Source organism: Nesoenas mayeri (assembly GCF_963082525.1).
Source record: "Nesoenas mayeri genome assembly, chromosome: 3".
Classification (NCBI taxonomy): Eukaryota; Metazoa; Chordata; class Aves; order Columbiformes; family Columbidae; genus Nesoenas; species Nesoenas mayeri.
In genome coordinates, this window is record NC_137544.1 from 110,188,057 (window position 1) to 110,212,841 (window position 24,785).

General features: G+C 46.3%; 1 protein-coding gene across 1 annotated transcript; it reads right to left on the minus strand.

Moving 5' to 3' along the window:
* Window positions 1–5,941: 5,941 nt before the first annotated feature.
* On the minus strand, window positions 5,942–7,522 carry LOC308038723 (tau-tubulin kinase 1-like; the record flags this gene model as incomplete). The annotated part of the gene is made up of 1 exon (XM_080341497.1): window positions 5,942–7,522. One exon carries the CDS (start codon window positions 7,520–7,522, stop codon window positions 5,942–5,944), a length of 1,581 nt encoding a protein of 526 aa, XP_080197623.1.
* Window positions 7,523–24,785: the final 17,263 nt, after the last annotated feature.

The window sequence follows — 24,785 nt, forward strand, 5'->3', positions numbered from 1 at the left end:
CGACCCCGTGTCAGACCTCACCCCTGCAGCCTCCTCTAGTTTAACAGCTAAGACGAGTTCTCAGCTTGGTACCTAACAGGAACCCACCTCTGGATTTGTTGTGGCAGCTCCCTTCCTCCTTTTAGCACAGAAGGCATCATCAGTACATACTTCAAACCTGCTTACCAGACATTTGCAGCTCCAAAAATAAAAGGGATAATGTTCTTCCTTATAACCTAGAGCACCAGTCTGCATGATAGAGGGTCTGCTGCATGAGTTGGTGGACAAGTCTGCCTCAAGCTTTGTAGAAAACCAGGAGAGCTTCAAGCCCCCAGCCAGAAAGGGACTGACCTGCAGGGAGTACACAGTGACTTCGAAGACAAGATCTGCTTGAGGAGGTAAAATTAGGGACCAGGGGAGAGGAGAGTCATGGTGTACAAACCACTGTTATTTCCTGGGATCCTGGCTATGCTTGGGGTCACGGTTCACCACAGTGTTGCAACCAGGGCTATTCTCTGGCCTCACAAAGGTACCAACCTCAATGCACATGGAGATGCTGCCAACCTGCCTTCAGGCCAACTGGCTCTGCTGTTACAATCAGCATGGTCCCAGCCCCTTGGAGCACAGCGACAGGCTGAAGAAGGGCAATACAACCATTCAGGGTTCTGCAGGAGACCATGGGAGCCAGCACACAGTGAGGCCATGGGCACCCACCCGGGACCCGCAGAAAGGGAAAAGGGCCTGTACAGGAGCCCAGCTCACTCCTTTGCATGCAACTGAGCAGCTGGCAAACAGACAGAATCAAAGGTGGGTGCAAACTCCCAGGTGCTTTGTGAAACTAGCCTAGTGCTGCTAGGGCATATGTATATAATGAGCGCTATTTATATTGTTATAATAATATATATGATAGTCTTCACTTAGAAAAGGCTAGCAAAGTCTCCTGCCTCTCACATATTCCAAAGACAACTGACTCAGAAATGTTTGCTACTGAAAGACAAAGACTCTCATCTCAACAGAGCATTTGCAGTATCTCATGATACCTGGCAGTCCCAAAGACACTTCTGCTCCCAACACACGACCCTACAGTGCTCCTCCTCTCTGTTCCTACCACCCATGTACATGTATGCACAGACGCAGGCACGGTGGCAGCCTGTCTCAGGGGTCACCTCAAAACGCACATGAGCACAAGCATCTGCAGTTGGCCATGACAGATTCTGCAGCAAACACACTCATGGGGAACACACGTAGCGTCAGGCCCTTCACAGAAATTCCTGCAAACATGGAAAAGTGCTGAGAAGTCTGCTTCTCCTCCTCTTACCCCAGTTTCCTTTATTCTTCCTAGCCATTTCCTCTGCTTTGGTCAGCTCAGTCTTCTCTTTGATCTTCTCTTCTTTGCAGTGAAGCAAGGATGCAGCTAGACACCAACAGCAATGTTTGAGCAGCCTTGTGTTTCCTCAAGGCTTGACGGAGCTTGCACACTATGTTTCATGGGCAGGGAACAGCAGGGTTTTGCATCTCCTGCATTTCTGTGATGTGACAGCCCACCACGTCCTGTGATGCCATACTGAATTGTCTGGCATACCTCAGCCACTTAACCCTAACATCACAGGCCTTGTCCCCTGCTGTCCCTAAAAATGATCTTCATGTTTTCTCCAACTAGGGCAGGTGTCCTCCTAGCCTCCCTGCAAGGTGGGGTAAGAAGAAGAGAGGACCTGGAGGAGTTGTTGACCCTTTTGCAGGCCAGTTTAAACAGTTATGTTAACAGAGAGCATCACTGCTGGTCCACATATCTGCCAGAAAATCCCTCCAGAGAGACACGCAAGAGGAATGGGAACTTCTGAAAGCAGGGTGTGCTATGCACCCTGATGTCAGGCGTACCATGGGTTCACACTCACCACTGAGCAACTGAAGGGCAGAACCTTGAAAGTCAGAGCCAGGGAGGAGATCCAGAGCAGCACCCACATGGCAGGGGCTTTCCTGTGTCCCTCTTCTGACACCTGAAATAAGGATCCAGGCACCACCTGCTGCAGCACGCTAACAGGGCTGTTAACAGGGGGCTTGCAAGCATCCCTCTGACCACGTCTGCCAGAAAAATGCAGCTGTGTGGGACACCTCTTGTTACCAAATTCTTGAAATCCACTTGACTGGAAGAGCCCAGCACTGAAACTCCTGTAAAAATAACGTCAGTGAAGGAATGAAAGAGGCAATGTGACACCCAACCAGGATCACAGCATCACTTGCTACTGGGAAGGAGAGCAGGTCTGGACACCCAAGCCTGTGGGACACAGGGGGACAGTCAGGCCCTGCAAGAATTACCCTTAGAAGCCTTTCAGTAGTAACAGCACCTGGTACCTCCTGCACAGGCTGTCTGGGGAGGAATCATTGCTGCAGTCAGTCAGCTTTCACTTCCATCACAGCTCTTTCTCATCAGAAATAACTGAGGGAGCACGCTGCTTTTGACACACTCTCCTGCTCCCCTCTGTGCCAGGGACAGCAGGGATGCAGGACTGTGCTGGATCAATGAGGCTGGTAGCACAACCACAAGGAGAGACAACTCATGCCAGGCCCAGATCTCTGTGGAGCCAGCTGCACCATTAGCCCAGCCCTGTCAAACAACACTAGGAACAGATGATGTTTTCTGTGCTGGAAATAATTCACTGGCTTTCTGGAATCTGTTCAGATGTCCACAGAGTACCCTGTTCTCGCAGCCACCCCATCACAGCTCTCATGCTCCTTTCCAGAACAGTTCCTGTAGATGTAAACAACTTCAGGATTCCTCAGATTCAATGGCCATCAGTGTGACTCTTTGTATATATGTTCAAATGAATCAAGGTTATTATTGTCCAGACACCTCTATCAAGCTTTGTTGTCTGCAAAGAGTAAATATGCAGCTGTGGGGATGGGTGTACAGAACAGTCGTATTTTTGTTCTGCCTCATGCAAAACCTCTTTTAGGCAAGTCAATGGTGTGGAATCCAAAGTATTTGGGTCTGGAGTGTTTACCCCTGCAAGACATTGAGAAAATTTTGTGGCTACAAGATCTCACCAAGCTCAGACAGGTATTAGTCACCCTGGCTTTCATTTTCAAACATTCTTAATTAGTCTGGGGGCTAAAACCTTGGAACACTAAGCGGAACACTAAGCTTCTGCTCTGATAATATCACTTGAAGAATACAGCCCTTGCTTTTACATTCCCATTGTTGTGTGGAAGAGCTGAGCACTGGGAAACACATAAACGTGACCTCCACAACTCAACCCACTGTACTCTTAGACAGAAACGCACAAGGTTCCCATGGCAAGCTGGCAAACCTCCTCAGAAAGCAGCAGCTTTTGACTGTGCTACAGGATAATTTCCCACCCTTCCCTGCAGGGGAGCTGTGGCTGAAACCACAGTGCCAAAATTCACAAACACCAAGATCATGACAATAATAGCACAAGGAATTTAGGTGCAAGGGGCACCTAAGCCAAAGGCATCCAGTGACTATTTGCATCTTCAGCATGGAGCTGTGTTTGGTGGACTATAGTCCTATGTCACCAACCACACTCGGGTCGAGAGGAACCACCCATGCTGGGAGGTATGGTCTCCACAGATCACAGTTTGGTATTGGAGACAGAAGCAGCTGCAGTGTGCTCCCTTCTACATCAATTAGCAAGCACTCTTGATTTCCCAGCAAGCTGCCCATACAGCCCTACTTCTATCTAACTATTCACCACAGAGGAATCTATTGAAAGAGCAGCCGTGTTGCTGAGCAGAAATGCCAGATGGCCTCCTCTGTGGGACACACGGCAGCAGGTAGCAAGACCTGCCTGTCTCCTATTCTCACCTGCAGAGGCATCCCTGGAAAGAAGACCCCCTGCTCCAGACTGCCCCTGCTCTTATCTCAGCACACAAGGATGCATTCATCCTTCTTGGCTAAGCTGGTGACAATCCTTTGCTAACACAGGTGACAGGAAGTGAGCCAGCACTCAGGTAGATGGTGGAGGCCAAGGCTAGCATTTTCCCAGACACAAGAGAGGAGGGATCTGCCTGCAGAACAGGAGCCTTCCTCTCCAGTAGACCTTCCTCTCATCATCTCTGCTCCTCTTTCCAAAGCCAGGGTTGGTGTTGGTGACTGGTATTGCTAGAGAGAGGGGAATGCCTGGGGACGGAGGGGACTTAGGCACTAGGCAGGCTGCCTGGGTTGCTGCTTGGTGCTGTGCATTAGCAAGCGTGAGCTGCAGGCTGGATGTCTCCCTTGAAGAAGGTTCTGTGGCTCAGAGGCTCTCAGACCCTTGGGAGCTGATCACAACTGTGTGGGGTGAGAGTGTGTGAAGCATTGAAGTACAGCTACTGCTATACACTCGTGGGTCCAGCACGGAAGGCTGTGCTGCAGCATCTCAACTGTATACTATATGCTGAAGTTACCCAGGGCTGGCAGAAGAAGACCATTATCTGGCAGCAGCCTTGCTCTCCAGGGACACTTGCTTTCCTTTGGTTGCTGGACCCTGAGTCTGGGTTTTTGCTCTTTGTTGCTTTTTGGCCACACCAGGAGAGGTCAGGGAATCCCCTGTCAGCCCCAGGGCCTGAGCTGCACGCTGCGGGGAAGGAGAAACTCGCTGGAGAGCAGTCCCTGGCTTACGCTTTTGGCAGGGAGAAGGGTTTTCCCTCCAAGGTGGCAGCAGGCTTCTGGGAGAAGCACTGGGGTTTCTTGAAGGAAGGACAGGGCTCTGAGGGGCTCTGAGGGGAGATCCACAGCTGGACCTCCATGAGCTGCTCCGTGGAGGAAGAGAAGTGGAGCTCAGCGAAGGAGGAAGCCGACTTTGTGTCTGTGTTGTTCGCCGCTCATTTGGGACACTTCCAGCTGGTCTCTGTGCCTGAAGCCTGCAGAGGAAGAGAAAAGGGAGGATGAAAGGGAATTTCTGCAAGGGGCTTAGGGCTCCTGGCAAGTTTGGCATGAATGTTGCTGAGCAATTATAAGAAGTCTCCAGCACCAGGATGACAGGAGTTTTGCTGGGAACAAGACAGGGCACTGGTTTGAACACTCGTGCTGTTAACTAGTGTTGGCCCTGATCCTCCAGTGCTCTCTGAGACAATGCACAGGCATGGTTTGGCCAATAGCACATATCTGTGACTCTTCTTGACATGCAGCATGGATGTAGCAACTTCTTTCAAGGTAAGAGGTACAATCTGGGAATGTGGGGATGAGCTGGATTGCACCAGCTGGCCTCTGACAGTAACTACTGGTAGATAAACCAACCCACAGGGATGCCCTCCTTTCACCCCACACCTCTGAAAGAGCAGAATTTGCTGGACCTGTGGCAGAGGCACATCAGCATCTCTGCTCCTGGGCTGGACCTCCAGACCCAAGTTCAGGAAGAAAAACCAAACACTGCTGAATTCAGAAGGCCCACTTCCCCTTATATGTCTATGCTTACTTGATAGAGAACAAGGTACCTACAAAAAAATCCCAAGACACAGGGATATGTAGGAACTCAGACCATGTGGAGGTGGTCCGCGCTGTTCTGGGTCACTGACAGAGCCCATGCACGTACATCTCCCTCTCTCCACCTCTTTGCATGCTGGCCATCTTCTGAGGCAATCACAACTGGCAACCTTGTGGCCCTTGGAGCTCTAATCACAATAGCCAGGTCAGTCACAACTGTGCCAAGTATGCTGCAAAACTGAGAGCTCAACGTGGAAGGGCTATGCTATTATCAGGATCAGACCAAATGAAAGAGCTTGTGGAACGGAAGAAGGCCTCAAAGCCAGGGGAAGAGAAGAGAGCTTTGGCCCTTTGGCCAGACCGAACCAAAGAAGGCAGAGAGGTGGCAATTTCACACATCAGTGAGCTGAAATTACTGTAGGAAACAGGGATGGACCACTCATTCAAGCCAAGTGAAAGGTAAAGCAGTAGGAGGTGAGCAAAGTCCTGGCTGCACCTCCTTAACAAGTCCAACATTTTGCATTGCTCAGCATTTTGGTCTTACCTGTAGGCAAGAGCCGCATCCTGTGGGGAGCTACATAGCATGGCCATTGCAACAGCCATGGAGCTCTCAGACTTTGCCGCCTCTAGCGTTGTTTTCACTGGTGTGATGGGCCGAGGAATTCTGCTCTTTGTGCTTATGGGTCTTTCTTCTTTCCCCAGGGGGGCAGCCTTCTCTTTCCCAGCCTTCCTTGGGACCGAGTCATCAGAGTCATGTGTGTCCTCCTCAGAACCAGTGGCTGAGAGGGTTTCTGAAGCCCGCTGCCTCTCATCGCTGGAGGACGCTGAGGAGGAGGCCCCTGAGGCCAGCCGAAGAAGGCGGTTTTGCCTCTTCTCCATCACGAGGCGAGCCAAGTCAGGTTGCTTTGCCCTCTTATAAAGCCTCTCTTTGGCAGAAAGTGATGTTGAAAGGTCTGAGCCAGTGTCCTCCTCAGAGAACAAAATGGGTATTCGACTTCTATACCTGGAACCAAGAGGCCTCCTGGGGCCTTTATGCTGTGTGCTGAAGAGGATCTCTGCTCGTTTCTGGTGTTCTGCCACCAGTGCTGACTTCTCAAGGTCAGGATCCCTTGTCACCACCTTACCAGGCTCATCCAAATCCAGCGAGAGTGACACTTTGTCAGAGAGCTCTGGCTTGCCTTTGAGAGGCTTTGCTTCACCATTGGGAAGGGGCAGCTGCTCCCCTGCTGTTTCTGAGGTGGTTTCAATGTGATTAGCCGAAAGCGCAGAGCTCTCTGTCTGTGCCCCTTCCAGTCCTGAATGTATGCTTTCATTCTCTATCTGCACCAGGTTGTCCTCCAGCTCTTCTTCAATAATGACCTCCTCAAACTGGCCTGGAGGGCAGTACTCCTCATGCCTCATCAGCTCACCACCGGAAGACATGACATTTAAGTGGGTCTTTTCAGCAATATGAACAAATGTGCGCTCAACTTTGGTAAAGGGGGAGGAAGCTGTAGCCACTGTCACGGGGGGCTTTGGTTCAGATTTAAGGACTGAAGAGAGGGTCCCTGGCTCGGATACATCCAGTTGGCTACCCATAGGCTGTGGCCGCTCACTCTGAGGAGTCAGTGCAGCAAGAGTGCCCAGATCAACTTCTGGAGCCAAGTCTGTGGTCACTGGAGACTTTTTCAGATCACCTGGCGAAAATAGCACTAGTGTTTTTGAGCCTTCCTCCAGCTCCAGGTCCCCATCAGCAGTGGAAGCGCGACCCTTGGATCCCTTCTGGTCATCAGCCAGGAGTGTGGAGGGTGCACACTCCTGGCTGCGCTCTGTGCTTTTTTGACTCAGGTCACTGCTGGAACCGTTGTGCATATCAATCTCATCCCCTTCCTCCTCTTCCTCCTCGTTGTCTTCTTCCTCATTGTCTTCTTCCTCCTCCGTCTCTTTTCCATTTATTTCCAGATAAGGTTCCAGAGGTTTGCAAGGGGCAGTCAAAACAACATTTGAGAAATCAACTTTCTTTATCCGCTGGGATACCTTAGGCTTTTCCCAGTAGTCCGACATATCTTTTCTGAAGTCTTGATAAGGCAAACTTAAAGGCACTGCCTTGGGCAGACCATTCATTTCAAATGGCTTCAGCATATATGCCTGCAAGAAGACACATGTGACAAAAGAAAAGGGTTAGTATTCAGACATAGCATGGACACAGACATCAGAATCAAGAGCAGTGGGAAGCATCAGTCGAAAGGATCTAGTCCATGACACTTTCAAAATACATGCCTGAGCAGTGATCACTCAATCATTTAATTCATACAAACCTTAGAGAGATTCACACATACTCACAAATGAAGGCAGAAAAATGTGCCAAAGGAGTTCCTTTGTTAGCAGTCTTTACCTGGACCTAAAAGAGATTTTTGCAAGCAATTCCTCAGGATTTTTTTTCATGTTTACCAGTCTTCTTCAGTATTTATATATTTATTGCAATATTTAAATATTTACATATTCACTTCTTCCTTACTGGAACCATTCAGCAACTCTCTTTCATACCTAGGCCATGGTGAACTCAAGGGGCCCCTCAGGGCCAGCTACATTTGCTGATGACTTTTCCATATTATCCACCATTGTCTTGGGGGCAATACCCTTGTAGTGCTCCTGTATTCCCCTCTATGCTATTCATCCCTCGCTCCTGCTCTCACATCCCTCCAGCAACTCATACTTCTGACTCTTACAGGCTCCTCCAGCTTTCACTAAAATGACTAGCAAGTTAAGTCATGAAAGCTGACATATAAAGTATCATTATTAGACTCTGGGGTGTCCAAAAACTAAAAGCAATGGGAGGACAGAACAGCTGGTCTTTCTTGAGTAGCAGTCTGTGGTGGAGAGATGGCCCATAAGGCGCCAGGGGTAGGTTGTGAAATGATCACAATACCAACAGAAAAGCAGCAACTCACACACACATGCACACACTTGAACAAATAAGCAAAATAAGCAAAAAAATCGCAAAATAAATAGGCAAAATGGCAAAATAAATGTCCATTGAAGTTTAGTCTAATTAACAATTAGTTGCAAATTAAAACCACAGAAGCATCACTCTGTAAAATGGATTAAAAAAACAAACCAAACCAAAAACAAATCCCAAAACATTTAAGTCACCCTTCTTTAAGAGGGCTGGGAAACAAAAGCCTCTCTGTAAACTCAACCAATCAATAATGCATCATGTTACTTTTCAGTCTTAATTATGAACAGCAGGGCTCCAAACATCTGTGTTTGCAAGTGGCATTTGACAGTATCAGAGGCTACAACTAAACAAGCACCCATTTAACTACCTGGGCTACAGAGCTGCCATCAGCCAGCACATTCATCTGGCTATGGGAACAGAACATTTTGTCTCTGAGGGGGAAAGAAGCCCTCAATAGCTTTTCAGTCCAATGACACCATTTCAAATTGTGCTGTAAACCTGCATGTTATTCTGTGCAGAGCAACTGCCTTATTAGTATGCCTGAAAAATGTAAGATCTCTATGCTCATGTATAACAGGGACATTTCAAATAGCTCAGTGGGCAGCATCAAGCTGTTATGCATGGTGAAAAATTGTTATCTATTTAATATTTCTTTTTATATATTATAAATTAAAACACAGGTTGGTGTTGGCAATGCCTCTGGACTCCAAATCATTGTCTCTTATTTCATTAAAGCTGAAGTCTGGTGCTGAAGATGACCCTGTATTAGCCTGATTTAGTCTTTCACTGACCCACTCTACCTTTTCTATTAGGATGACAAATTTGGGTCTTGAACTTGTAAGAGGGACTTACCACCCTTTGCAAAGGAAATTACCCACTTGACTTCCTCCCTCAGGCATTTTTTGGACATTAGCAGCCTAAAATTGGCTTCTGCCTGTTGGCTGGATGTGGTTTTCCCAGGACATATACCTGCAGTGCTATCCTGGAGTCTTAACCAGACACACTTCCTCAGTGGAACTGGGACCTGATTAAAGAAGCCCTGACCAACGTCTTGCCTTGTGCTGAGCCTCCCACTGGAAAGAGCACCTGATCCCCAATAACAGTTCACCTGCTGCTCTACTTCATCCCATTTTCTAGATGCTGTGATTAATGGTACAGCTTTGTGATCGCTGGTTTCTCTGCATATGTAAACTTTCATACATCCCATCAGCTCCTACGAGCTTGTGTCATCTCATCTACTTTCTGGTCAAGAAGAACTGAATCCAGTCCTGCAGTGTACATCCTCTGTAGGTCAGAGATACGGTTTATGTGTCCTGCAGTCTGCCCCACCAGCAGCCCTGTCTCCAGCAACCCCTCTTTCCTCAACAGCTCTTACCCTTGCAAGACATCAGAAGTTTTACTGAGATGAGACTCACATGAAGCAGTAAGATATGATACAGAGCTGGACATCATGATGTTGCTGTAATAAAAATAATGCTTCTTTCCTTCTTCTGCTCTGGTACCCCTTTGCTGTCATTCAGTTGTGCAGTAGATACCTTTCTAATCATAATGTAGTTCCGCCTCTGGCTGTACAAATTCTTTGTGGTATTTAGCAAATGAACTGCCCTTCTGTCTGTAATTCCCCATGTATTTTCTATTTTCCTGCATGAACACTGCACCCTAAGCACAACAGTGATTGTTTGGCTTCTGCCTACCTGTGGGAGACTTGGACTGCTTAACCTGTTGCATGCAATATCCCAAAATTGTCAGAATGCATTCCTTAAAGAAGCCGGAAGCTGTTGTTGTTTTGCTGCTGCAAATGCACCATGGAGAAAATCTGAAGAGCATAAATATGCCAAAAAATATGGAGGACAGAAGTTACCTACAAACTCAACTAAAAGAAACTTTGTTGAAATGCTGCTTGGATCAATTATTAATTTAACACATATTTTATTACCTTCATTGCTATCATCACCTGAGGCTGTTAACAAGGAAGAATGTCCTAGGGCATCAAAGTATGAGATTGGCTTCACTGTTGAGTTAATGTAATCAGCAGCTAGCTGTAAGCAAACAGCCTGCCGGACCAGGTGTTTCCAGTTTGTCCTCTCTTGGCAGTCATCATGTGTCTTCTGTACTACAGGTCACTCAGCTGCTCTAGGACTTTTTCCCAAAAGCTGGAGAAGAATTTTTCTGTTCTGCTGTGCCAATGGGGAGGAACTGTGGGAACATGCCAGAAGATCAAGAGTGGAGAGCCTTAGCTTGCATCTTAAAATTGTAGAATAAAAAAGGTGTAAGGAATCTCTGGAGGTCTCTGCTCCAGCCACCCCTCAAAGCAGGACTAACTAAGAGATGTCTGCTCCAGGCCCTGTCCAACTGAGTTTTGAGTATCTTCAAAGACGGAGATCTCACAACCTCTTTGGGACCCTGTCCTAGAGTTTGAGGCTTTTCATGCTGAAAAAGTTTTTCTTTATATCTAATTTCTACGTCTAATTTTCCTTTTACTCAGCTTGCATCCATCACATCTCATCTTTTCATTGTGATCCTCTGAGAAGAGTCTGGCATCATCCTTCCATCAGGTAATTCAAGGAAAAAATAAGATCCCACCCCAACCCTTCTCTTTTTAAGGCAGAACAAACCCAGCTCTCTCAGCCTCTCTGTATGTCATATGTTTCTAGTTCCTCATCATCTCGGTGGCCCTCTGCTAGGCTCACTCCACTATGAGAAGGAACTATGCCATGAGTTGAGGCAACCATCCCATTTTAAAAAGCTACCAAGACTATGAGTGGGCAGAGCTAGCCTGGATCTGGACAAATTTGAGTCAAAAAGACTGCCTTTACCTATAGCAAGCTCCGATCTCTGCCTACGTTCCTCACTTTCTCACAAGACACATTTGCCTGTCTTTGGGCCGTGAACCATTTTTTTCCAACCTGCTTGGGCTTAGATCTTAACTCCTGGGTCTTTTGACTTCCCAGTCAATTGTCCAGGAATGCATATGGCTGTTAATTAGTCTGAGCATGTGTGCCCCACAAAGTCTCTGCATTTCACATCTGTAACACTCTGTCTTTTCACTGAATTTAAATTAAATTTGGCTAGTAACTACTTTGGGCAACAATATGTATTTGGAAGGCAATAAATACGCCTGCTTTGCACAGAGGCTACAATTAGAATATGAAGAGGAAGGAGAGTCAGGAGAGAAAAAGATCTACCTGCTCGTATTTGGTAGAGGCAGAAATCAGAGCCTTCAAGTCCATCTCTGTCCCCGTGCTCATCAGCAGCTACGTGGAGTCTGGGGATTTGTCTTTAAACTGGTGGGGTTTCAAATTAGCAGGATCATTGGCAATAGGACATCCTCAGAGGAGACTTACATTACCCAATATGGCATCCCAGTGATGCTGCAAATACTGCAAAAATCAGCAAAGGTGCAATCTCCACGGAATTACAGAATAGTTGGGGTTCAAAGGGACCTCTGGAGATCATCTAGTCCAACCCACCTGCTAAAGCAGATTCAGCCAGAGCAGATCACACAGGAATGTGTCCAGGTGGGTTTTGAATGTCTCCAGAGAAGGAGATTCCACAACCTCTCTGGGCAGCTCTGTCACCCTCAAAGGAAAGAAGTTTCTCCTCATGTTTAGACGGAACCTTCTATGTTTCAATCTGTGCCTGTTGCCCCTCGTCCTATTGCTGGGCACAACTGCAAAGAGTCTGGTCCTATCCTCTTGACACTCATCCTGGAAATATTTATGAGTATAAATAAGGTCCCCTCTATGCCTTCTTTTCTCCAGACTGAACAGACCCAGATCTCTCAGCCATTCCTCATAAGAAAGATGCTCCAGACTCCTAATAATCTTTGTAGCTCTCTGGTGGATTCCCTGCAGTAATTCCTTGTCCTTCTTAAACTGGGAAGCCCAGAACTGGCCACAGTACTGCAGATGCGGCCTCACCAGGGCAGAGTAGAGGGGGAGGAGAACCTCCCCTGACCTGCTGGCAACACTTGTCACAGCAAGTTTACAATCATGCATTAGAAGTTCCCAGGTCCCCTTGTCACCAAGAACATAGCCAGATGTGTTCTTCTCAGACAGCAGCACAGAGCAGACTCATGCTGGTGGGTTCAAGAGCAGTACCAGCATCCAGGTTGTTAATGTGCTCTTCTGTGTCCTGCCTCATGCCAAGTCACACACACTCTGCCCAGGTTCCTTTAGCAATATGGAGTGATGACAGCACTTGCCATGCCTGTATGGCTTTCTGGTGATCTTACAGCTCTTGAATGCATAGAGAAAAGACCCTATAGCTTGTCTGTGCCTACACCCCCACAGCAGAGCAGTCTGTGGCACCGCCCAGAGTGGGCCTGGCATTCACCAGAAAAGCCTGCCGTCTCCAGAAGCTCTGCACTGACATGGGGGAAAGGGAACAGTTTCTCAGATAAGCCTAAGCAACTTTCTCTTAGACTGTAGAATTTCAGATTATTATTTTTCTCCCATCTCTTGGTTTTAAACATTTTAAATGCAATAATTTGTGAAACAAAACCAAAACCAAAGCAAAGCAAACCAAAATAACAAAACTAAAAAAAAACCAAACCAAACAAAAAAAACCACCTGGTACAAGAAAAAGATCACAATATTTGGCTAACATAAAACTAGGAAATACTGCATCTGTTCCATCTACCGTTCTGTTTCAGACCTTGTTCTAAATCTTCGCTCAGCCAGTGGCATCCATGCATCATCCATGTGCTAGTGGCATGGATGGCTCTATGGCATCCATGCATCCTTCCGCAGTGTTTCAAAGATGCACATGTCCCACATACCAACAGTCTTACAGAAGCAAACCAAAATGCACTTTAAGGTGTTTATCACAGAGGAGATGGGCTTTGGACCCTGCTAGAGGCAGACTCGTAAGAATCCTGACTCTCCATACAATTCCCAGGAGAAAAAAGAGACTCACACACTGTACAATCCTGTAAGTCAGAGACCACAACCAAATCCCAGCTCTTCCTCCCAGGCTGTCACCTGCCTGCACAAACTGCTTTCTGTCTGTGAGGAGTTGAGGTCTTGTACTTCTGCAAGCGGGAAGGTTTCCACTACCCTTTCCACAGGTACCAGAGCCTTTGCTCCCTCTCCAGCCCCTTTCAGAAAAACACTGAATCAGTAACTGTGCAATTCACACCAAAGCAGACAGGGTCTGTCACCATGTCTCCTCTTCCAACCTGATGCCAGACAGACCAACAGCAATAGGGGTTGGACCACATGCCGCTCTACAGTGGCGACTGCTTTCAGATATGAGTCACAATGAAAGCAGCACGGTCGGATCCACTGAGCAGCCCAGGCAGGAGAATGTTACTTGCAGAACAACCACAATTTTGCATCTGCTTCCCTGGGGCTTCGGGGAGTGGAGGGGCTGGAAGTTTACCAGATGTTCTTAAATGCCTTGTCAAATGGCTGATGGGAGACAGCCATCCAACCACCCTGTGCAGACCATGCTGCCAGCCAGTGGAGGATGCTCAGTGGAAGAAACCAAGAGAAATGTGATAAATTGTTTCTGCTGTGTTCATAGGTGTTGAATTGTACTAGCTTAAGTTTAGCCAGTTTGGGTGCTGGTAACCATCAAGGCAGAGCTCTAAAAACTTTCATAAGTTCGGGCTAGTTGTAACCTGCTGCTGTGATATGACTGGGTTCAAGTGAAATTGATACTAGCCTAAATTTATGTAAATTGAACTCACAGCGTGGCCTTCCCAAAGTACATTAAACACATCTCCAACAGTCACAGAACTTTGTTTCTATTTCCAGATCTGTTTTAACTGTGAGTTTTCAGCGATCACATTAGTGAACAATAATAAAACTCTCTCTGTTCTACCAGAGCTCTTTCATATTCCTGCCTGGTGCACCCAAGGATAAGCAGGGGAAAACTGCCCAGAGCTGGAAAGCAAAGGGAGCAGAAAAACAAAGCAAGAAAGCAAACAAAAAACCCAGCCATCAACAAGGTGCTGCCTTTAAATCTTTAATAAGGTTTTGGTAGTATACAAGGGTTTTTTTTCTTTTCTTCTTCTTTTTTTTTTTTTTTTTTTTCAGATTGTCTGGATTAGCATACATGGATTTAAAAAAGGCACAAAATCCATTGCACAGCTTCTATTTGTTTGTTTGTTTTTGATTACATTGCCTGTTCATTGTAGTTTCAAGTGTAGGATTTTACAGTACTATGCAGCATTTACAGCATGGTCTACATACAGGTAATCAATGCATGCATTTATACAGGAGACAGAATTAAAATTCTCTCTCAGTATTTCTATATACACAATCGTACAGTGTTTTTCTTCTGAAAAAAAGCTTTAAATTGGTCTTGCATGCTCAGTGTGCAAAAAGAATTAATGCAAGCATATATTACAGTGTTATTGCAGTACAAAAAGGGGTTGACCTTAGACTCTAAAGGTATTAGATACAGGAAGAATAAAAAGACTCAAGGAAAATAAGCTTTGGATCCCTTTAGTAAACTACAACCTTCCAAATGGCTCCCTACTCAGCATTGCCTTTAAAGCTACAGCAGGCTGCTTCTGCTCCATCTCCCTGCTGCCCTCCCCCTGAGACAAACTTCCACAGGTTCTTCAAATCTTCTGTCTCTAACAAACTGATGAGGACTTCTGGCAACTTGAGGAAGCCCTTCTGCTGTGCCTCCCAAGCCTGGAGACCTGCTTGAAAGGGACTTTCCTGAGATCCTCTGCTTCAAGCAAACTCAACTCTCAGCAGATGAAGTTTCTCAAGCAAGCCAGGAAGTATAACAGGTTATCTACAGCTTTTGTCTCCTCTCAGTAGAAATTACTACAGAAACCCACATTCAGCTCCTACTTGAATAGCGGTTGGATAAATATGGTTTGGACTATCTCCTGTTTAGCAGCAACAGAAGTCTAACAGGTAACACAAGGTAATGCAAAGGAAGGATATGCTCGTCCCTGAGATTCTTCATGGGAGCTGGAAAGTCTGAGAAGTGGAAATCAAGTTCCCAATATGACGTTAATTGTTCCATTGGGAATGGGAAGAGGCCTTAGTCCTGAGAGATGCAGATGACACACAAACAGCAAGAGCCGTAGTTCGGTCTTCCCTGTAGCAGCTTTGATTTGGATACTATCAGGACCTTAGCATATCCTGGAAGTGACATTATCCTCTGCCAACATAGACTAAGCTTGTTTCGAACTGATGGAGCGAGAAGGAGAAATGTAAACACACTCAAGTGACCTGCAGCTGGGGTATAAAGAAAGCACATACATCACGCTAATTGTTTTGGTGATCTTGTGTGCTTGATAAGTAGAAACTCTGTATTAGATAACATAGGCCTGAGAGAAACCCTATGGCACCTTATAATGTCTGAGATTCCTGCATTGTTTTGAGAAAGAGCAGAGCACAGCAAGAGGCTGTGTCTGCTCTCAGCCTTGAAATATAGGCAAGCACAGCCGGTCTAGTGATCTTCTAGCTGGGCTGAATCACTGCTGCGCCTGCATCCCTGCTTGTCTCACCTCTGCATGGGAGCTTAGGTGCCACTTCGGAGATCCTCCAGTAGAGAGGTAACTAAAATAAAGCTTGCTCTTTGCAATTGTATTCATGGCCTCTGGCTCTTCTTGCAACGTGCCTGTGCACACACTGGTTTCTGTGCTTGACAAGAGAAGAACTGCCAAATAAGACTAGGCTACTGGTAAATTCAGTCATATTTCTGGCAATGCCCAGTGGGTTTTTTAAAAATAAAACTGATCAACAAATTGCAGGTAAAAATTCTGGCTGGGCAGTAAAGTGCCCTGTTCACTCATGTTCTTGCAGCAAATCAAAATAAATTTAAATTCAAGAATGACTGTGGGAAGAGACCAGTCATGCCTACGCTGAATCTTCTCAATGCGGGTGTGTTGCCCTCTCCATCTCCATCCCTCTGCCCAGCAGGATGCTCTGTGGCATGACTGTGCCTGAGCACATCTTGCGGCACACAGACCCACCAGGCCAGGTCCTACGAGCTTCAGCCAGCACCACCCACCCTGTCAGGGCTTGCACTGTCTGGGGTTGCTTACAGAAGGGTGAATCTGATATTAAGGGAGCCTCAGGCAGGGTAGATGTACCTACAGAAGTCAGTATTTGGAAGGAAGACTGTAACTCCACTGGAAATACCATACTTATGCAGTAACACCTCCATGTCACAACTTTCTTCTAACACCCCTACTTATCCCATGCCATTTTCTCATTTGCCTGAGCTTTCTGTATGTTTTCTTGTCTGTATTCTCTGCTTATATGCTTCCTGCAGAATTTTTTATTTTGGACTTGCACTTTCCTAAAGCCCTGAGCACCAGCAATGACCCCTTCTTCTTTAACCTTAACATCCATACTGCCTCTTCTCCCAGAAAGCTGGTCCTAAGGCTCATTTCAGTAGAAGATGGTTGCTACATTCACTTAACTACAGGTCTTCATACAGCCTGGTGTTTTACACTGCAGCTATACTGAGAAGGGCAATATAGCCCCGCAATCTGGGGAAATAAGGATACTTATAACAATTTACATTAACTTTGATCTCCCTTTTCCTCTGAGACTCAAGTCAGTTTTAGACAGGGGCTCTGTATACTAACTGCTTATTTAGGCCACTTATTTCTCAAGTGAGATCTGTTATCACAGGCATTTCCAAGCAAGGCCAAGATGCAGGGCTCCTCTGCCACTGAAAATCTGCAGGTGCCTAAAATTTCTGGCATTTAGAAACAAAAGAATATACAGCTGGATCGGTAAGAAAAGCCTTGCTATCCAGCTTAGGAGTGGAGAGCAGACAAATGGGTCCACTGTCACATAACAGAGGCAAAACCAGAGAGACAGAAATTTGTGGTGACTGTATGGAAACCAAACTGCAACAAAAAGCAAGGAGATTTCCAAAGCCAAAGCAGCAAAGAGATACATGATCATAACTCCATAAGAGGGACAAATCCTGAGGTCCTGCCTCAGGTGAGCTTCCAGTAGGAGTCTGCCTATTTCTACATGGAGTAAAACTGCCTACAGATTTGGCCCAGAGTAAGACACCAACAAAGATGCTTGAACCAATTTGCCCAGTGAAGGTAACGCTTGCTGATACCTCCACAGTCTCTCCACTCCAGTCATAATTTGACAATGTTTGTGGCTTGATTGCACGTGTTCGGCAAGGCAGCCCTGCACTTTCTACCCCAAGGTTGCAGGACATGCAAGCGAGTCTCTGAGAAGAGCCCTGGCATTCAGCTCTTTCATATATATCACATGTTCACCATCTGTGTTCTCATCTTCGGCCATGCTCCTGCCCCTCACCCAGGTTGCTGGGAGGTTTAGAAAACCAGATGTTTTCAGTCTCTGTGGGATTTGGCTGCCAGGGCTTTGGAAGTAACAGTACCTTAGGCCGGTGTTGTCTGGGATTCAGTATTGCATTAAGTGGTGACACACTGTGGGCAGGTGGGGATCTATTATTGCATTGTGGAGGCTGCCGCTTCCCTGAACAGGCTATGTTTTGTGTGTGAAGCGGGCCCACACCTGCTGGAGCTGGGACCTGGAAATGCGAAGGACGGAAAGCATGAGTCTGTGGTTTCCTGCCGTGAGGGGCATGTGCCTGCGGTGGGGCATGCGCACGGGGCTGCTCTCCGCCGAACGGCTGCGCTGTATGAAAGTGCCATCAAAGTGGGGGTAGTGTTCTGTCTCCAGAGTTGAGGAGAAAAAAACGGAGGACGCCAGTCTTCTCAGGGGGCTGTACCTCGGGAGGGAGTGCTGAGAAGGCCTGTCCTCCTCCAACTGAAAAAGACCAAGAAGAGTGCAGGAAAAGGTGTCAGGCAAAGACTTGACTCGCCCCTGGTTTGTGAAGCGCATGCTGCAGGCATCTTCGCCAGCAGATGTAAAATGCCTAAGTGGGGCTTACTTACTGCTCTGCATCTGTAAATTCCCAGGGCACGTATGGACACCACAGGAGTCTGCCATTAGAGGAGGCCTGCCCTGCTCTCCTCAGCCACATGCAGACACAAGCGACACCAACAGTGTCAAGCTCTGCTATGTCAGTCCCCTTCTCTATCTCTTCAGGCTACCTGCCTCACCTCTCTGTTCCTCTGGCATCACTCATCTGGACACATCATTCGGCTACTCATACATCTTGCAAACAGGTAACAGTCAAAGTCTGAACACACCTGGAAACCATGTGTAAGAGAAATGGTGAAACATGTGGTGCTAAAATGATTATGTGTATTTAAAAGTGAAGGATTCTTAGTTGGTTTTTTTTTTTTTTCAATAAGTCTTATAAAACTTGCTCCAGAGATTTGGAAAGGTAACTTCGGGAGCTGTTGGTGGACTTTTCTTTTCTGACACTTAAACTGCTGGTCCCCTGATACACTTTTATATTGAGTACCTGCTTCTAGTTTTGATAAGCCGGGGAAAGGCAGCAGCTGGAAAGGCTGGCAGAGTATAATTCTTCTTTCAGTGAGAAATACAAAACACAGAGCCACAGGAGGACATGAGGAGAAGATGCATTCTTAGGTCCCTTTTCTGTTTCTGTGATCATGGGATGGCCGGGAGAACAAGGAAAATATACTCACAGAGCACAACTTGTGCAAGGATGAGATTGCAGTCCCTACCTTCCTACATACTGACTAGAAGACAGAGACGTTACAGGAATGACTTCAGATTCTTCACCCTGAAAATGCTAAGTCCTTCCTCTTCTTTCTGCCTCTGCTATGAAACTAGCACTTTCACAGGGGTCAGCAACCTCAGTTTCCAAAAACAGATCATTTTTCCTAGAATTACCTTTTTGCTTTCAAATCCATTCCCTTCCTTGTGCTGCGTTTTTTGGTGTTTTGTTTTTTTTTTTCAGGCAGTCTCTGTAGGTTTCAAAATGTAACTGGGAAATGTGAAAAGGCAATATTGTATTTTCTTCATCCAAAACAGTTCTCCTTATCTTACTAGAGATGTTGCCTTTGCAAATGATATGAGAAAAAGAACTGAACTTCATCCAGTCTCATCTCTTTCCTGTCACCTTCAATATCTCTGCAGTGCTTTGAGGCAGGTATCTTAAATTCCTAAGTTTGTGGTGGGCATTAAACGTGAAGAGCAATTATTTACAGTCTTAAATGTACTGTATTTCACTGCATAGGTCAGACTCTCAGATAATAATAATGATGTAATACTGTTATACAAAGTATTTGAGAGAGACAAAGAAATTCTAGACAGCAGCTATAATTTGTCATAAAGCAAATAATCTCTCCATAGATGCTGTAGAAATTCAGTCCTGGGTATACTGTTTGGAGGCTGCACAGCTAAGTATACCAGAATTGTTCTTATTACTTTTTGCTCCATGTTTGGGCTCAGCATACTTTATGATTTCCAATGTATCATCTCAACGTGGTAAAGACTTCTCAGATCAAAATTAATCACTCCAACTACCCAGATGGACCTCCTTCCCAGCACAGTACCAAGGGCCTTGCCCAGGCCACGAAGGGGCAGATCGCAATGCTCCATCAGCAAGCGCACTTAGGTATTGCTGCCTCTTGGCTGAAGCTCAGGTTACAGACATGCTTAAATTGCACAGTCGACGCTGGAGGTGCTGTGCCCTTCTATCCCTCTGCCCTTGGCAGAAATCAGGCTGGACCACCTTCCATCAGGCCTATCCTGCTCTGTTTGGACAGGAGCAGCATGGGAAGTCCTGGAAGTCCTGGAAAAATGTGATGTTGATAGAGCTCAATAGATGTAAAAGATTTAAAATGTAATTAGGAATTTCTACTGAGCTTGAAGTTCCGATTGTTATGACCTGTATATATATAAGGACCATACATAAGAATTACTTCTCTTACAGTATCACTTTTTGTTGATCCTTTATTCCTAACACATGGATGGACAAGGACCCTGAATCTAAAAAGCCTAAGGGACAGAGGACAACTCTACACAGATCCTTCTCCATCAGCTGGCAAGCTCTTCTCACATGGATGGAAGCTGGAAGAGCTGCATATCAAAGAATCACATCATCTACAACAGGCACCAAGTGCAGCTCAACAGGAAAGACACTGAGTGAGGGGCAATGAGAGTCTGTCTCCTTCTGCAAATGTCCATTTCTCACCACTGAGAAATGGTACCTCAGGTCTCCTCAGAGCAGCCCATGGACAATGGGACACCAAGACACATAGCACCTTTTCATATAGCATTTTTCCTGTTGCCTTCTTCCCCAGCCTGCCTCTTCTGCCCATGGTTATGAACCTGAGAGCCTGCTGTGTTTTGGTTCTATCCATTGCTTGATTATTTAGACACAATATATATTAATATACTATGATACATACATTTCTATACTATAAACATGTATAAATAATATTTATATACCCAGCTTTTCTTCTTTCTGCCTTGGAGCCAGTGAATTTGTAGTTTCTGTCCTTTCCTCCTGTTGTCTTTCAGCACTCTGGGAGTGACAAGGATTTCCCTTATCACTGCTCCAGTGTCTGGGGACACAGAGGCCACCAGGCCCAAAATATAACCGAGAGAAAGCCCTGCTCAGCTTTCAGTCATCAGTGCAAATCAGAGTTCAGCCAGGTAAGAGACCTTGGCCAATCCAGAGCTCTACAACACATGAGAGAGAGGCTCTACAGATCACCCAAAATGCTTGAGCCCTGTCCTTGTTGTGAGGCAGCCCTCTCCTGTGTCTACGTGTCTTTTTCCAAGGAATAATCATCGCCAACTCAAACCAACAGAGGAAGAGAACAGCATCAATACTGTTGTCAATGAAGTGGACATCCCCTAACCAGCCGTGCTGCTCCCAAGGGTATTGGGCAACATCACAACTATAGCATCCCTCAGATGAGGCAATGATGAAGGTCAGGAGCGTGGGGGCACCCATGGGCTCAGCACCTGAACTGAGAATATTTTCTTGGCTCAGTGAGGGTCTCAGCACAGATTTTTATGGAAGAAAAACAGTGATTAGAGGTCAAGTTGGACTCCCAGGTGGAACACTGGAACAGGCTCCCCAGGGAGGTAGTCACGGCTCCAAACCTGACACTATTCAAGAAGTGATTGGACAATGCCCTTCGACATGTGGTGTCAATTTTGGGGTTGTCCAATGGAGGGACGGGACCTGGATGTGACGATCCTTGTGGGTCCCTTCCAACTCAGGACATTCTATGATTCTGTGATTCTGTGATCTGTCCCAGGCAGCCTGTGCAATGTGCCTCTGACTGCCTCCTGCCTTACCCATGGCATTACCAACACAGGTCTTCATGCTGAGCATCCTTGCTTGATCTCTCAGCAGAGAAGTCAATGGCGGGGAATGGCTGGGAAGGGCTCATAAGTTCCTCAGCTCCTGCTCTCTCAGGGTCAAGACACGCACAACTTCAAATAACTCTATTTGTGGCACTCTCCTGGCTGTGGAAGGCTGCCTGTGGGATAAAAGAGGCCTAATGTGGGGAAATGCTGAGAGGGTTGGGACTGTTTAGTTTGGAGAAGGCTCATGGGGGTTCTCACCAACATTTATAAATACCTGATGGGAAAAAGAATATGGACCCAGACTCTTCTTAGTCGTGCCCAGTGAAAGGACAAGAAGAAATAGGCAGAAATTGAAATACAGGAAATTTCATTTAAACATAAGAAAAAGGTTTTTTACCATCAGTGTGATTAAACACTGCAACACGTTGCCCAGAGAGGTTGCGGAGTCACCATCCTCAGAGAGATTCTGATTGTATGCCCTCCTGAGCAATCCTGAGTGGGACTAGATGATCTCCAGAGGTCCCTTCCAACCTCAGTCATGCTGTGATTCTATGATAAGCCAGAGGTGACTGTCTTTTTGCCAGCAACAAGTAATGGGTTATATATTGGAGCCAGAGAATGGAGGAACAGAACAAAGCATGAGAGGAGGGATTACCCATTTGCTCTCGGTTTGTACTTTGCTGATACCAATGGATGATCACCAGTTTCTGGGAGACCAGAATGAGGTCCCAAATCAGTACAACAGGGCCTAGGACCTTAATCATGGTAGGTCTGCATTTAGTGATAATTTTAAAGGCTCAGTTCATATCCAAAGGTAAAGGAAGATTTACTCACACACACACTATCTGTTCACAATTTCAATCAAACCCAGAGGAAGCCCAAGCCTGAGCTATAGGAAACATCTCTCATTGCTAGTGAGGCGTTCAGTATTTTCATTAGTTAATTCCTTGGTCAAATCATTAGCATCCCAAACAACTGTCCCTCCAACTCTGCCGCACCTAAGGAGAACAGGCTGATGCTTTCCTTCAGGCACCAAGTAATTCTTTCTTTCGGAGTTGGCAGTTGGTTCTGTGACAGCAAATGGAAAAAGAGGAATGACACTGCAAAGCTGTGTATATAGAAGCAACTGAAGGATCCAGAACTCAAAGGATGCACAACTGAATCCTGGCCAGCCAAAGAAGTCCAGTGTTGGTCTATATGTACAAAGTTAGGTCCAGGAGTAACCAGAGGGTGTTTCAGAATACAGGAGCAAAAAAATGTTCAGTCAGCTGGAGAGCCAAGGCTGTCTAATATATTAGCAGTAATCATCCACAATCCCATTAATTTACCTTTTTTGCCTGCTTTTTAAGTATCACCGTGCAGGGATAAGCAGCCTTCATACTGTGTCATACCCAACTCGCCCAGTCATTTCTTATAGCTGTATTAGGTGCGGTGGCCAAGAAGGCATCTCCGGCCTTCTTTAGCTATGCTAAATACATCAGTGAAGTGTTCCTGCTGGTTCCTACGGCTGGTTCTTACCAGCTGGCTCTTGCTGTGTTCATCACAACTTGCAGATCTTGCACTGGCCAGCCTAATAAGTGTTCAGACAGAGCAAAATCAGACACAGACCCTTTCAATTATGCTGATCTTGCCTGTGCAAGCTCCAGATATCTGTGTCATCCAACATCTTGGCTTCTTACAAGCAAACACCTCCACCTAGGAACCTTGCAACTGGATGCAGTCTTCCTGAGAAGCATGTACTACTATTATTCCATGCTCAGCAGGACAGTCCCACTGGAGCCTGCTATCAGTATTTCTGTCCTTCCTGTAAGTACTGCAGCCTCATACACCTCAGCAAGGAACACTTTGGTTTGATTCTTTTCATATAGTTTATTGCATCAGTCATGTTTTGCTGCCCAAATTAACAGCACTTTTTTCTTGTACCTCTCCAGGATCCAGAGAAGAGAAGAATCTGGTCAAGGCCTGAACAGAAGGATGCTCTTTTAACATGCTCCAGTCCAGTGAACACTCCTTTAGAGAATAAGCTCAAGAGGGAATAGGACATGGAATTACCAGCTTCCAGAGAGGAACAAGCAGGCTGCCCAAGCGCCTGCCACAGGAGGATGTCACTGTGTACATGACCCAAGACTTGCCCACCACAAGGGGCACGCCTACGCAGCTAGAGAAAAGCACCTATCTTTTCACACACTGACATAATAAGCAAACACATGCACACTTCTGCAAGCATGCCCTCTCACTTCTATTTACAGGAGGACGTATGGCAAATGCACTTTCATGCTGGAGGGTAAACATGTCAGTTTAAGACTGAGAAACTACATGCACGTACACAGGGCTTCACATTTGGAGGGTAAGCGCAGATATGCCCTGTTGGGGATAAAACTGTGTGTGAAAGGCTTATAAATGCTTGTCTGTCCACATGCGTGTGCCTTGTTGTGGGTTCCATTCACGTTTAAGCTTGAAGGATTATACAGCTGTGGTGTTTGTTGGAACGCTTCTGCGTCTGTCCAGTTGCACAGTCCTGCATTTCTCATGTGGACAGACACAAGGGAGCTCTGCTAGGAAAGAATCAGCGAGAAACATAGGCAGAACTGAATGCTGAGCCACGGTACTTCTCATCCATGGCAAATGCTTCAGAGTCGCCCGAGGAAAGACACTTTGCAATCAATCTACAGGAGAAACCAAACAGAACATGGCAGAACGAGAAAGTGCAGCAGAGCATCTCTTCATAAGCCTATCCCTGATCTATAGCTGAAGGCAAACACTTGTGTGCTTGTGTGAGAGGCAGTGTCTTTCCTGTCACTGTCTAGTAGTTTTGCACGGTCACACGTGGTGGCACGACTATCAGTGTCTAGGATGCCTGCAGACTTGAGCCGGTACTTGTGAAGACAGTGTCCCTGAAAGTCTGTGTGCCTTAGTACCTGCTGAATCAATCCGTTTCTCCACGCGCATCTGAGTACGTCTTTCTCTCCACACGCATGGGTGGTTATTTCGGCTCCTGTGTGCATCTGCACACAGGTCTTGAGCTCAAGTGAGAGTGTCTGTTGACACTTTGTGTGTGTTGGTTGTGCCTGTGTGCAACAGAACAATCATGACAACTCAAGTGAACAGAGAAAAAGGGAATCATCTAGGTAGAGGAGACAAAGGCAAACCAAGGCAGGATTGAAATGTGTTTGATGCAGACGGTTTCCCTGCGCTGACACTTCAGAGTTATACCAGAAAAAATCTGAGAGGTAGATCTACCCGAGAAACGCTTCCAAAGAGGTCATTTAGCGAA